The sequence below is a fragment of the Onychomys torridus genome, chromosome 3 (assembly GCF_903995425.1).
Source record: "Onychomys torridus chromosome 3, mOncTor1.1, whole genome shotgun sequence".
NCBI classification, from domain to species: domain Eukaryota; kingdom Metazoa; phylum Chordata; class Mammalia; order Rodentia; family Cricetidae; genus Onychomys; species Onychomys torridus.
The window spans coordinates 125,529,393-125,543,900 of NC_050445.1; the positions used below are offsets into that span (position 1 = coordinate 125,529,393).

A 14,508-nucleotide genomic window follows, 5' to 3' on the forward strand; every position below is an offset into this window, starting at 1 on the left:
TGGAAATGTGGCTGGTGTAAGAGGATTCCGAGGTCTGCCAACTTAGAGGTTTTTAACTATTAAACACAGTCTTTGTAACCTTAGTACTAATACAAAAACACCCTAGTTTAGATCTCAGACCCTTCAAATCTTTAATAACATGACTCAGCTCCAAGATGACTCCAGCAACAGAAAGCTAAGAAAGCAGATTTTAGGCTTTCAGTCTTGGGAATCTAGGAAGAAAGCCCTTTACTTCTGTGGTGTGAGGACTGCCAAGTTTTGCTAAAAAATGAATTTAAGAAACCAGATCATCCAGACACTCTTCTTCTGGAGACACTTCTATTGAGACAGCAGGACTTTTGTCTGCTCTAAAAGAGGCTTGGACCAGCAAGACCTCAGCAGCGAAAGACAGCGGTGTGTAGGTGAGCCACTCTTTGCTGGGCGTTCCCATCAAAATGGCTAAAATCTCGTCTTCCACATCTTAACCCACAAACAATCCTAATTAAGCTGGATTAGGCCCATACCCAACACACTAGTGTTCAAACTCCACTGACCACAGTGATTACTAGGACAACTGATCCCTTTCTTCCCTTCTCACTAGAACACATTCAAGCATCCTTCTCATCACTCAAGAAAGAGCTCCAGAAGACTTTCCCCAAATAAACTCAACTCTTTCCTATTTGGCAAAGCCTTTGTCCTCAAACGATTTGGCAATGAAATATAGCTACTAGGTGCACACTTATCCTTGAACATTTTAGGACACTCAAGAAAAGAACTAAGTCTCACTCACTATTTGATACAAGAAACAGCAGAAACAAAATGTGTGACAATGAATAGAGGGGGAAAGACTATTACTTGAGTGTGTCTATTCACAGGTTGTAAACTGACTCACTTATTCTGCACAATGAAACCAAATCACTCATCACTTTTTAACATCTCTTAAATTTGGATGTGTCTGATAGCCAATCGCTCATCACAATTTTAATTAGCAATAATTTCTCCTGTTAGTAACAGGCAGGGCAATGCTGCACTTCACAAACCACGCCATCTCAGGCTCATTGCAATATGGTTCTATTTTCATGTGACTGGAAACATTATTTGAGAAATCTTTTTTTTTTTTTTTAAATTTGGTTGATTGGTTTTTGTTTGTTTTGTTTTGTTTTCTAGACATGGTTTCTCTATGTTAACAGCTCTGGCTGTCTCAGAACTCACTCTGTAGAGCAAGCTGGCCTCCAACTCACAAAGATCCACCTGCCTCTGCCTCCCGAGTAGGATTACAAGCATGGACCACCACATCCGGTGAGAAATTATTTTTTTTTCCAAAGGACTATTATACAAGTATGAATGGATTAGAGAGACTACAAACACGCCGTGAACGATTCCAAGGTTGTGCCCTAACATACCTAACACAGAGACTTTGGACGCAGCCATAGTTTTCAAGAGTCAGCATAACTGAAAGAGTAGCAACCCTGGGAGATTAGTTCTCAGAAACTGAGGTGTTCATAGAGCCTAGTGAAAACACATTAGTGGTGAAAGTGCCTGCAAAACCTGCTTCTTCTACGCGCCCACAGGGTCATGCTGACTCTGGTTGGTGCCGGACCCTTTGGTACAGGGTCATAGCCTCTTTAACCGTGGCTCACTGTCCCAGCTGATCCCGGACCTCTTCACCCTTGGCTCTAAGGGCCAACCTAGACGCCACCTCCACCCCGCCACTCGTCACTGTAGAGGCTGGGTATGCGTTCCCGGGTCTGCGGGACGCCCTGCCCCGAATCCGGCCTCGATCGATCCACCGCCCCATGGACAAAGTCCCCTCCACCCCCGGGGAGCTGCCACTGGGGTCTGGCCCGCTGGCTCCCTCCCGAGCTCGGCCGCGGCCTGAGCCAGGACATGGAGCCCGAGACCTGCAAAAGCCTGGAGGAGAGAGCCCGGGCACGACTCACGGAGGAAGGTTCGCGACAGCAGGCGGGCGGCGGCGAGGCCGTTGCTGCCGGAGACCATGGTGGCAGCGGCAACTGCAGCAGCTAGCGCTGCGGTCATCCCCCAATGACACTCCCAGGCCCCCGGGACCTAGCACGGATCTTTGCTCGCGGAGAAAGGTGTCCAGAATAGGAGCCTGAATAATTTGCTCTCCTCGGAGCCTCTTCTCGGACAGTGATAGTCACGAGCGGGAAACAAAAAGACGAATGAGGTTTAAAAAGCAGATAGTAGCTCAGTTCTTCTGGAAATGTGCATTCGGGTATCCACAGGCATAACGGCAATGTTGAGGACGTCCCATGCGAGGCCCGGTCGGCGCGTGGTATTGTGGGAAATGTATTTTTCCAGTAGGCGGCATGCGGAAAGGGACCCGGTAGGAAGCGGCTTGAACTCAGGCGTGCGCACAGCGCGAAAACAGTAACAAAACGGTGAGGGGAGGAGCCAGACTCTACTGCCTTGTTCCAGACCGTGGTCCTACACCTTGGTTTTCCTCAACTGTTACAGAGAAGATAATACCTCCCATGCCTTTCTTGTAAGGATCTGAAAATTACCCCTGGAAATCGGGGCCGAATTCGCGAAGGGAAGGACGAAAGGAGGCCAAAGACTTAAAGCTCCTTAGCTGACAGTTTCCTGAAGCAGGAATCTCTGCATTCAACAAACTGACTCACTGACTTCGACTAGTGTTAAATGTACGCATGGATGCCTCTTTCTAGAATCCTAAGGACTGCAATTCGAGATCAAATATGATGTTTGCCCCATTGGGAAAAACTATTCACTCCACTTTCGAAAAACCTCGATGAGTCCTGGAGCCAAAACACAAGGATTAGCCTGGTTCCTTGTCTAAAAAAACCATGTTCCTCAGATTCCTTATCATCTAAAGTTATTCTTGTTCACTAAGGACGTCATTGAAATGTGCACCAGTCTCTGGCTGAGCATGTCTACAAGCTTCCTTCCTTGTCTTGTAGATCCTATCTTGTCTTGCGGTGAAGTTAAGTATTATCAGTGCTTTCCAAATAAGTCCAGTATGAAGACTAGTTTTAAAGAGAAATTTTGACTGAGCCATTACATCATTTAAAATTTTGTTTCATTTAGTTAACAATGTATATTTTTAAAATACACACTTTTGTATATATGTATATATTATATAAAATCACTGATTTTTGGTTTTTGAGAATATTATACATGAGCACTGCATCTACATCACTCTGGTTCTCACCACCACCACCACCACCCTTCAATTCCTCCAGTATCACCCCTCCCAATTTCATGACTTCATACCTCAATTATTATTGCTACATACATATGTATGTGTATGTATGTATGTATGTGGACCTACTGAGTCCATTTAGCATTATTGATATGCACATGCATCCAGGCTGACCACTTAGGGTTGGACAACCATGCAGGAGCTTATCCCTGGAGAAAACTTGTTTTCTCAGCAGCCATTGACCAACCACTGTAGCTCCCATCTCTAGCTATGGGAACTTTGATTTTAATAAATTTGAATTTCCATGAAAGCATGGATTTTAGTTTATTTTGTGCACTGATATATGTATCCCTAAAACCTAGAGCAATCCCTCACACTGGCACACAAAAGAACTCACTGTGTGTTGATATATAGGGAAAAGAGTGTACACATTATTTATTGACACCACAATGTTTGATGGACCTAAAGATATTTCAAGCCCTTGTAAGAACTATGCCACACCTCAATTCTGTAGCTCATAGTGGGATTGGGCGGTATTACACTAGACAGTGCCTGGACCACTCTCTACACGCAGATTGAGTATCGGAATCATATGTGGGTTCATATTCCAGATCTGCCATTGGGATTCAGGTTTTCTCAATGAGACTGGGACAAAATTCCCATCTCATAAAACTGTAAGTAGGAAGTATAGTACAGCAAGCTCTTAGGACTCAGCAGATGGGACCAAGTTCTTACTAAAGATTGTAGCGTGATGCTCCAAAAGCTGTCACAGGTATGGATAGGTATTTGTAGAACAGGATGGATAGTTCCGTCTGTCTCAGAACTTTGGCTGAAGTCCTACAATTAGGGCCACAGGCTACTTAAGGTATCACCATAGCCTAAGTAGAACTATGCTGGAGCTTCTGCTCTGCAAAGTTTAATAAGTGCCCAAACTTGTCTTTGGATTCCCCCCATCATGACAGAGCCCACTCAAGTGGGAACAAAGGACTAAACTTCACTGGTGGACGGGATTAATTCTACTGTGTCTTGAGCTTAGTGTTCCCATTTCTTCCTGTCTCAGCCAAGCTGATGAGAGAAGGCTTCTCACCTACAGATGAGCACTTAATTTCAGGCTAAAATTTGTACAAAGCTGCGGGAACTCAAGAGCCCTCCTCAGCACCCAAAATTAGACCTTGGTCTAAGAATACTTGGGAAAACTTGAATTTGAGGGATATAACGGCTATTCTTTTTTGTTTGTTTGTTTTTGTTTTTCGAGACAGGGTTTCTCTGTGTAGCTTTGCGCCTTTCCTGGAACTCGCTTTGTAAAGCAGGCTGGCCTCGAACTCAGAGATCTGCCTGGCTCTGCCTCCCAAGTGCTGAGATTAAAGGCGTGTGCCACCACCACCCGGCAATGGCTATTCTTAACCAAGAATACTTGACTACCTCTGGAATTAACCTAGTGGCTGGGTACATCTGTGAAGGGTTTTTTTTTTTTTTTTTTTTTCTACATTAAATAACTTCAACTAGGAAGACTCACTTTTAATCTGGATCTTTTTAAGGTGGGCATACCTTATGGTGGTAGCCTATATAAAGTTTATGGAAGAAGAAAGTTTGTTCTCTTTGCCGACTTGGGCCTGCTCTTGCTGGTAAGTCCATTCCTTCACTGGCATTAGAACCTACTTCTTCAGGATTCTGGCATATACTGAAGACCAGCTAAGACATCCAGCCTCATGGGCTGAATAAACTACCAGATTCTTGGACATTTTGTTAATAAATGTGTGTGTGTGTGTGTGTGTGTGTGTGTGTGTGTGTGTGTGTTAATAAATATATGTGAAGGCCTGGAAGACACATCCTTCATTAACTCTTTAAGACACAAAATGGTGAAAAGGGCATCAGCACATCTGAAGATCTTTATTGTCAACCTTTTTCTTGTGTCAGACCTTAGGGTTAGACACTGCTTCTCAGTTGGATGAATTCAATGCAATGGGTTTAGTTGGGCCCAGAGTATCGGGGGGCCAGATGGCAACACTGAATCGCCAAAGGCAGGATGACTGTAGTTATTATGATGGGCAGCATAGACAAAGCAGGGTCCATAATGACCTGACACATAAGGGACAGTACAGGCAAAGTGTTCTTATGGTGGTATGACTTGTATGGACCTTTGGTACTGGCTAATCAATCATGGTATTTCCAGGCATGAGATAGATAAACCTCTGCATTTTTGTTTGATCTCTGTAAGTGGAAAAATTCTAAAAAAAAAAAAAAAAAAAAAAAAAAAAAACCGTTACATTGGATCTTGGCAAAAGGGAATCTTGGCCCATGAACCAATTTCCAAACTTAAGCCAGTCTGCAGACCCAGAACCCCTTGAATGAAGGGACAGTCAGGTTCCCCTGAAGAAGGACCTTGATAAGATACCTGAGAGTTTAACTGTTAGCCTCTCTCTAACCCTTCCCCAGAAGGACCTGTAGGCCTTTTGCAAGGATAACTGTATACCAGGGGAAAGGAAACAATCAGATTTTCCAGGGTCTGTTGGATACTGGTTCTGAGTTGACGCTGATCCCAGAAGATCCTAAGACACTGTAGCTTATGGAGGTCCATGGGGGTTTATGGAGGTCCATAGGGGCTTATGGAGGTCAAGTGATGAATGAGTTTGGTTGAAATCCATATCACAGTAGGTCCAGTGGGTCTCAGAACCCATCCTGTCATTATTTCCCCAGTCACGGAATATATACTTGGAATAGATATGCTTAAAAGTTGGCAGAATTCTCACATTGATTCCCTGACCTGTGAAATAAGGGCTACATGGTTGGAAGTGCTAAATGGGAGCCTTTAGAGTTGCCTCTAAAGGGACTATAGTGAATCAAAACCAGTATCGCATCACTAGAACTGTAGAAATGAGTGCCACCATGAAGGACTTGAAAGATGCAGGGGTAGTAGTTCCCACCACATCTCCTTTTAATTTTCCTATCTGGCCACTGCAGAAGACAGGTTGATTATGGAGAATGACAGAAATACACCCTAGGAAAAAAAAAAAAAGACAGCATCTTCAATAAATGGTGCTGGTCAAACCAGATACCCACATGTAGAAGAATGCAAATAGATCCATATCTATTATCTTACACAAAACTCAACTCCAAATGGATCAAAGACCTCAACATAAAACCAGATACACTGAACCTGATACAAAAGAAAGTGGAGAATATCCTTAACTGCATTGGCACAGGAGAAGACTTTCTGAACAGAACACCATTAATGCAGGCACTAAGGTCAACAATTAATGAGTGGGACCTTATGAAACTGAAAAGCTCCTGCACAGCAAAAGACACTGTTATTCGGACAAAGTGGCAGCCTAAAGAATGGGAAAATATTTTTACTACCTCTACATCTGATAAAGGATAAATATCCAAAATATATAAAGAAGTTGAAAACCTTGATATCAAAAACCTAATAACCCAATTAAAAATGGGTTACAGGTCTAAACAGAGAATTTGCTATAAAGAAAACTCAAATTTTATTAAGAAACACTTAAAGAAATGTTCAATATCCTTGGCCATCAGGGAAATGCAAATCCAAACTACTTTGAGATCCCATCTTATACCTGTAAGATCAACAATACAAGTAATAGCTGTAGGGAAAAGGAGCCAGCTAAAGAACCCCACCCTGATCCTGGAGCCCAGAACCAGTGAAAGAAACACAGCCTAGATCCGGGACCTGGGCCAGAGAAAGAAACACTTCATCCCTGAACCCAGAACCTAAGAAACATGCCCTGACTCTGAAACCACTGCCAAAGAAACACACTTTGTCCCTGGAATCAGAGCCAGTGAAAGAAATATGCCCTGGCCTTAGAGTTAGAGACAAAAAGCTAAGGAAGGCCAAGGAAAGAAACACAGTTTGGCTCTGAAATCAGGGCCATCTCTGCCCCTGACCAAGAAAACTAATCAATCTCTGAGCAGAAAAAACTAACCAGTCCCTGGACAGAAAATTGTCTCCATGGAGAAACTCTAAGAAATCCTATATAACCACCCTGCCTGTTCAGTTGTGGGGTGTTCTTTCCCACACTGGTAGAGGCAGCCACTCTCCTGGACTCCTTCCCAAATAAATCTCTTTCTCAAAAGAATCTTGGGTGTGAAGATCTTTATTCACTGGTGCAGAGAAGAACCTTGCTGAGACGTCTCTTAGGGTACTGAGCAGAATAAACCTTGTAAAGATGTTCCCTTAAGGGGCTGAGCAAGGCAGAGCTGAACAGAAGAAGAACCTTGATGAGATGTTCCTTAGGTGACTGAGCAAGGTGGAGCAGAAACTTTTCACCGGAGCCAAAGAAGGTTGCTAAATTTCTGCAAGGGTTTCCCCTTTAGCAGAGTGAAGCAAAAGAAGCAATATCTTAGGCTGGAGAGGAAGCAGAGCTCTGCTAGGAAGCCTCCTTAAGTGGAGGCTGAGCAAAGCTCAGCTGTTGCGGCTCTCCAGGAGAGGAGCAAGATTACTATATCCTGTGGGAGACCATCCCCCACCACACCCCAACTCCAGATACAGCCTGACTCGCATTCAGGATACCTTGCCCTCCAGTGCTGAGCTGTCCCGTTATAGCTCCAGCTGCCAGAGCTGTCCTAGCAGCTCAAGGTATCACCTGACTCCCCCAAGCAGTCAGGATACCTTTCCCCCAGAGTTGCAACACTCACTTACAACAGCTAATGCTTGTGGGGATATGGAGCAATGGGAACTCTTCTCCATTGCTGATGGGAGTGCCAACTTGTATAGCCACTATAAAATCAATAATATGGGGGTTGGGGATTTAGCTCAGTGGTAGAGCACTGGGTACGATCCCCAGCTTAAAGAAAGAAAGAAAGAAAGAAAGAAAGAAAGAAAGAAAGAAAGAAAGAAAGAAAGAAAGAAAAGAAAGAAAAGAAAAGAAAAGAAAAGAAAAAAATCAATATGGTAGTTCCTCAGAAATATGGGAATCAACCTACCTCAAGATCCATTTATATCACTCTTGGGCATATACCTGAAGGAAGTTTCACTCTACCCCAAAGACACTTGCTCAACCATGTTCATTGTAGCTCTATTCATAATAGCCAGAAATTTGAAACAGCTTAGATGTTTCTTAACAGAAGAATGGATAAAATAATATGTGAGGCCCGGCGATGGTGGCATATGCCTTTAATCCCAGCACTTGGGAGGCAGAGCCAGGCGGATCTCTGTGAGTTCGAGGCCAGCCTGCTCTACAAAGTGAGTTCCAGGAAAGGCGCAAAGCTACATAGAGAAACCCTGTCTCGAAAAAACAAAAACAAAAACAAAAAAATGTGATAATTTATACAATGGAGCATTACTGAGATCTTTTTAAAAATGACATCATGAAATTTGCAGGCAAATGGATGGAACTAGAAAAACAGTCATCCTGAATGAGGTGACCCAAACCCCAGAAAGACAAATATGGTATGTAGTCACTGGATATTAGCCATTAAATAAATGATAACCAAGCTATAATCCTTAGGCTCAGAGAGGTTAGGCATAGAGGAAGGGATTGAGGGAGACACATGGGTCTCCTTGGGAGGGGAAATAGAATAGATTTCATGGATAGACTGCAGCTGGGGGGGCGGGCAAGAATGGGAAGATCAAGTGTGAAGGGGGAGGGAAGATGGGATTGAAGGAGGATGAGGGTGAGAAAGCTAGAGATAGAGAGCATTTGAGGGGGTATGGGAACCTAGTGCAGTGGAAACTTCCTATAACATGTGAAGGTGATCCTAATGAAGTCTCTAATAACAAGAGAGATGGAAACCCTATTGGCCATCTCATGTAATCAAACAAAGCTGCCAGTGCTAGGACTGGGTCTCATCCAATTTAGTTGTTGGCCAAAAGGTCCCATGGAAATCCCCAACAATCCAGGCTGTTGTCAAGACAATAGGTTGCTCTCCACAAATGGACAATAAGGCCCCATTGCTGAACACAATACCCATACAACTCAATGAACATAGAGAGGTCGAGCTGGTGACTACATAGAACCCTCACCCCTCATATTCTAGTCTGTGACACAGAAAGGCTGCAGGCTACCAAAAGAGAAAAGTAAGCACCAACCCAACCATGAAACCTTTGATTTACAGTCTGTCCTACCTGCAAAATATGCAGGCTGATGGTAGCACAAACTTTGCGGGCATAATCAACCAATGTCTGATTTTACTTAAGGTCTACTTCTTGAGATGGAACTCATACCTAACACTGCTTAGGTAACCAAGAACCAAAGTCTAAATAGCCCAAAGACCTGGGGTAAAACCAAATACTACTAGTCTTAACAAAAAGAAAAGAAAAGTAACAATAAAATGACTCTCAATGATACACTGCTATACTCATAGATCTGACTATACTCATAGTCACCGTCATAGAGGCTTTCTCCTGCAGCAGATGAGAACAAATACAGAGACCCACAGCCAGACATTATGCATAGACAGACCTTGGAATACACAGGTCTAAATGAAATGTCTCCACCAAACCCCTCCACTTAGAGCTCAGAGAACCCCATGGAAGAGGAGACAGAGGGAGTCGGGGAGACAGGGGATGGAGGACATTGGGAGAACAAACCTTCAAAAACAACTGAGCAAAGTTCATATGAACTCACATAGACTGAAACAGCAATCACAGGGCCTATACAGGCCTGCACCAGGTCCCCTGCATATATATTATAGCTTTTAGTTTAGTGCTTTTATGGGACTCTTGAATGTGTAAATGAGAAGGTCTCTGATTCTTGTGCCTGCTCTTGGGGCTCTTTTCCTTCTGTTAGTTTGCCTTGTCCAACATAGATACGATGATATTTATATACTTTTTTATTTTGTCATGTTTGGTTATTATTACCTCGAAGCCTGTCTTTCTAATGAGAGACAGAAAGGGAGTGGATCCAGATGGGAAAGGAGGATGGAAGTAGAGGGAGGGAAACTCTATTCAGGTTATACTATATGAGAAAATAATCTATGTTTAATAAAAGGGAGAGGAAACAAAAATAAAGCCTTGCTCGGAAGATGGTCATATTAACACTCTGTCCTGACATCTCCAGGGAATATCATACATCTTGCTACATCATAATCATAATCTTGCCTGCTAATGAAAGCCACTTGCCTTTAGAGCTCTCTAGGCAGGCAGGAAGACAGCGTAAGTCTCCACACTGGGTCTTTCCTTGCATTTAGGGTTTCACACATATTTAAAGGGAATTTATTTGAATGGCTTACAGTAGGCTGTGGTCCAGCTAGTTCAACAATAGTTGTCTACCAATGGGAAGTCCAGGAGTTCTAGCTTAACAAAAACCATAGACAGAGCTGGGGTGATAGTTCAGTTGGCAAAGTGGTTGTCTTGCAAGCATTAGGACCTGGGTGCAAGTCCCCAGAAGCTATCTTTTAAAAGCCAGCTGTTGTACCACACTACAATCCTAGTGCTATGGATGTAAAGGCAGGTAAGGTAGCTGGGGCCTCGAGCCTAGCTTGAGGTCAGTGAGAGAGACCTTGCCTCAAAAAAAAAAAAAAAAAAGAGGGCTAACACCTGACAGAGGCTTACCAGAGATCAGCCAAAGAACACATAACTCATGCCAGGGTGGTATGCAGATGAAGTTCCCTATGGAGGGGAATCAAAGAGGAGTTTATGAAAAGCTCATTAAGTTGACACAAAGAGCTGGCACTCTACTAAGAATAGACTATCTGGAGAGGACCACAAACAGCACCATCCAACAGATTTTATCCTAACCTCACCCTCCTCCTGAAGGCTCTGAGAGCAAAGGGGTGAGGGAGGGGTAGAGGAGGAAGGAGAAGGAAAGGAGAGCTGATTCCTCCCCAGCCTCAGACTGTGACATGCTATGGAAAGGGAGAAGGAGCTTTAAGTATAAAAGTGAAGTTTGTAATTAGGGCAGACAAACTGGAAAGAAGAAATCAGAAAGGATGAAAGTTCTCTCTGTGCTTTCTGGCTGCTCAAGGGATTTCAGGTCTTTACCTCTAACAACAGTGAGGGCTCTCCATCTTACCTTAATCTTTATTATAAGCCCTGATTCTGCCAGGGTTTCAGATCTGTCAGGTCCAAAGGTTGCCACCCTCAAAAGGGCAGGCCCATTGACTGTCCAAAATTTAGTCTAGGCTCAGCTCAACCTGGACTACAGGAGGGTTTCCAGAGGTTAGATCAAAGCCAGCACTCCTAGAGAACTTAGAAAGCCAGTTCCCCTCTACCAAAAGGAGTCATTTCCCTGACCTGTGGAAGAAGGGACATATGGCTCTCCAATTAATATACCTGTGGTGCCTGTCAGCATTTCAAAGTCCACACACTGGCACACTAGCCCTTCTTATGCCTCCTTGACCCAAAACTCCCTCCAGCTCATGGACTTCCCTCCCTCCAGCTACTCATCCTTCTTACACCTGGCTGTATCTCCTTATAATTCCCTGCTCCTGCCATTCTCCCTGTGTTTTCTCTATTCTATATCTCCTGCTACCATTCCCTCTCTTGCAGACAGCCCAGCCATGTCCCGTCTACTAGCCATGTACTTCTCTTTCTGTTGCTCTGGACTCTTCCAGATGCCTCTGGATATTTCTTGTCTCTTGTGTACAATAAAACCTTCCCCTTAATTATACCATGGGGCAGTCATGTTGTCAGTTTATACTTTCCCATAGTGCACACACAAATATGTACTCTCAGAGACACAAACTCAAAAAGAAATTGGTGAGGAGCAAAGATGTAGGAGGAGTTTCCTGTCTAGACTGCCGATCAGCTCTGTCCCTCCAACTGCTCCCCAAATAACCACACAAAGGCTTATTATTAATTATAAATGCTCAGCCAATAGCTCAGGCTTGTCTCCAGCCACCTCTTACAACTTAAATTAACCCATTTCTATTCATCTATATGCTGCCCCAAAGCTCGTTTGCCTCATCTATGAACTTCTCATGTTGTTTCTTCCAGGTCTAGCTCGAGACTCCCTCATCTCTACCCTCCTTCTTCCTAGCGTACCCTCTACCCTGAAAATTCTGCCTAGCTATTGGCTTTTTATTAGCATTGAAAGCAACGCGTCTTCACAGTGTACAGGATTATTCCACAGAACAGAGAAATGAGTGCTAGTGGTTGGAGAGTCAAAGGAAAGAAGTAAGTGGAGGAAAAACTTACTTATATTACAGAGTATATTCCTTCTATATCAAGGTTTTCATATGCACTCACTCAGGAAGTTGAATCTGCCACATGGAAAGAAAAATGAAAAGAACCTTCTAATACCAACCATTCTATGAACTTTCCAAAAAAGTTTTTGATTTAAAATAACAACCTTAAGAATAACTGCCTCCTACAGAGAGTAACTGCTTTATCAACAGTGGTTCATGCACACTAGAAGGAAAATCTGTTTGTAGCCAAGAGAAACTGTGGCCTTTGGGGTGAGCAGCCAGCCTAAGCCCTCAAGCTCTGTCATCTGAATCACTAGTGCAGCGATCAAACCAATGGAGAGAGCACAGAGCTGGCGTCCTTGACCTCAGGTATGGAACAGGAACACAGTGTGACACACACCAGAAACACCTCAAGCCAGACAGGGCTTCAGCATTGGGAGAACAAGGACAGGATGAGTCTGAAAAGCTGGGGATTGTTTTCATTTCAAGCACAGTGTCAGAGAGAGAGAGAGGGAGAGAGAGGGAGAGAGAGAGAGAGAGAGAGAGAGAGAGAGAGAGAAGAGAGAGGAGAAGAGAGAAGAGAAGAGGAAGAGAAGAGAAGAGAAGAGAAGAGAAGAGAAGAGAAGAGAAGAGAAGAGAAGAGAAGAGAAGAGAAGAGAAGAGAAGAGGAGAGACAGAGCAGCCAAGAGCGGGGGACCAAGAGAACGCACAGTTCGGAGTGAATCAGCTAAGCCCATGTTGGTCAGAGTCTGTCTCCTCTTGCCTCTCCCTCCCCTTCTCAGCATATATAGTCCCTCACATAACTATGAGGACTTGGAAAAAAAAAAGACAATGAAGTTTAGGAGTAAAGAAAAGAGACTTTTTATTTTGAAATAATAGTAGGTTTGCAGGAAGCAAAACAAATTACAGGTTTTTCCAGGAGATGGGATTTGTCCTCATACAGCCACTGACTGGTGCTGAAAGTCCCAGCGTCATAACTTGACCTCCTCTGACACCTCAGCAGCTCTTGCCCCGGGTTCACGGAGGAGAAGACTCCCTGTGGCTGTCTAGTGAGGGTGGAAGGCTGGCATTGCTGACACCTTTGCAGGGAGGCTTCATCATTTCCGGTCGGAGTCAAGTCTCCGCTGCCCCTCCTCCATCTTTTCTCCTACTCCTCTGGTGGCAAGAACTGGTTGACCTGGGGCTGACTCTGTTGGAATAAAAGACAACTGGATCTGCTCGGTCTGTCCTCTGGGCTCTGGGTTTGCACCATGTCGCCCGAGCCAGGGTGAGTATCTGACAGTGGGAGGCACCAAGAAAAGACGGAACAGGACTGAGCGAGGTCCTGCTGTCAATCAATACACAGGACACTGCCCAGCATTGTCGGTGTGGTAAGGGAAGCCTCCCTTCCCAGCGCAAGTTGTCTTTCTTTTCCAGTCCAGGATTGAAATTTCCATGTTGCCAAGCCTGATGCCTCTTCAAGTGGCCCAGTTTCGGGTTTTCTACCTAGAGTGGGTCTTAGTGCAGTATCTACTCATCCCACTAAATAAGAGTCTTCTGCGGGACTTTCTACACCTACCTTGCTAGCTCTGTCCTTGCCGTTTGCGGAGCTTGCAAATAGTGCAGGTCGTGTAAATGTGCTCCTGATTTTCTCCCTAGCTGACCTCCAGATGTATTCCCATGAAACGGAAACAAAAACTTAAAAGTATTGGACGTGCCACCCTCTTTAAAAATCTTCACTCCCATCTGGGGCGGGCCGCGGGCGGACTGGGACAAGTGGAGGGAGGGGAACCTGGTAGGGATGTATTAAAAACAAAAAAAATAAGGAAATAAAATTTAAAAATAATAACACACGGCAAAGGAGATTGGGCTGCTGGTACATTTGTAAGGGTATAGATGAAAGAGAAAGCATTGCTCAGGACCCCCAAGACCAAGTTCTCAGCACAAAGGAGGTTTATGTGTCCCAGGGGGACAGAGGACTGCCTCTGGATAGAGAGGAGACAGACGTGGCCCATAGGGAAATGGTGGTTTATAAGGTAGAAGGGGGAAACCCGTGTCAGGATAAGGCGTTTAATTTTAGTTGGGCATGTTTCTTAAGCGAGCCAAAGGGGGCGTCTGATTGCTGGATTTCAATACTTTGATAGCTGGACCTTGGTAGTCGGCCTGGGAGGAGGGATTGGTCAAATAAGGAAATGGACCTCAGGGGCGAGCTTTAGGAATGTAATCTAATGGTTTTTAGCAAGGCAGAGGGAATTGGGGAGAAGGGCAAAGCCTGCCAGAGC

The 14,508-nt window shown here is 44.3% G+C and overlaps 1 protein-coding gene across 1 annotated transcript in view; it reads right to left on the reverse strand.

The window, feature by feature from the left end:
- Window positions 1-2,161, reverse strand: part of Suclg1 (succinate-CoA ligase GDP/ADP-forming subunit alpha) — a 28,948-nt gene extending 26,787 nt beyond the window's left edge. Inside the window, exon 1 of the mRNA XM_036182687.1 lies at window positions 1,920-2,161. Coding sequence (XP_036038580.1) covers window positions 1,920-2,016 — 97 coding nt within the window. The 5' untranslated portion in view covers window positions 2,017-2,161. The remainder of the gene's footprint in view (window positions 1-1,919) is intronic.
- Between the last annotated feature and the right edge of the window lie 12,347 nt (window positions 2,162-14,508).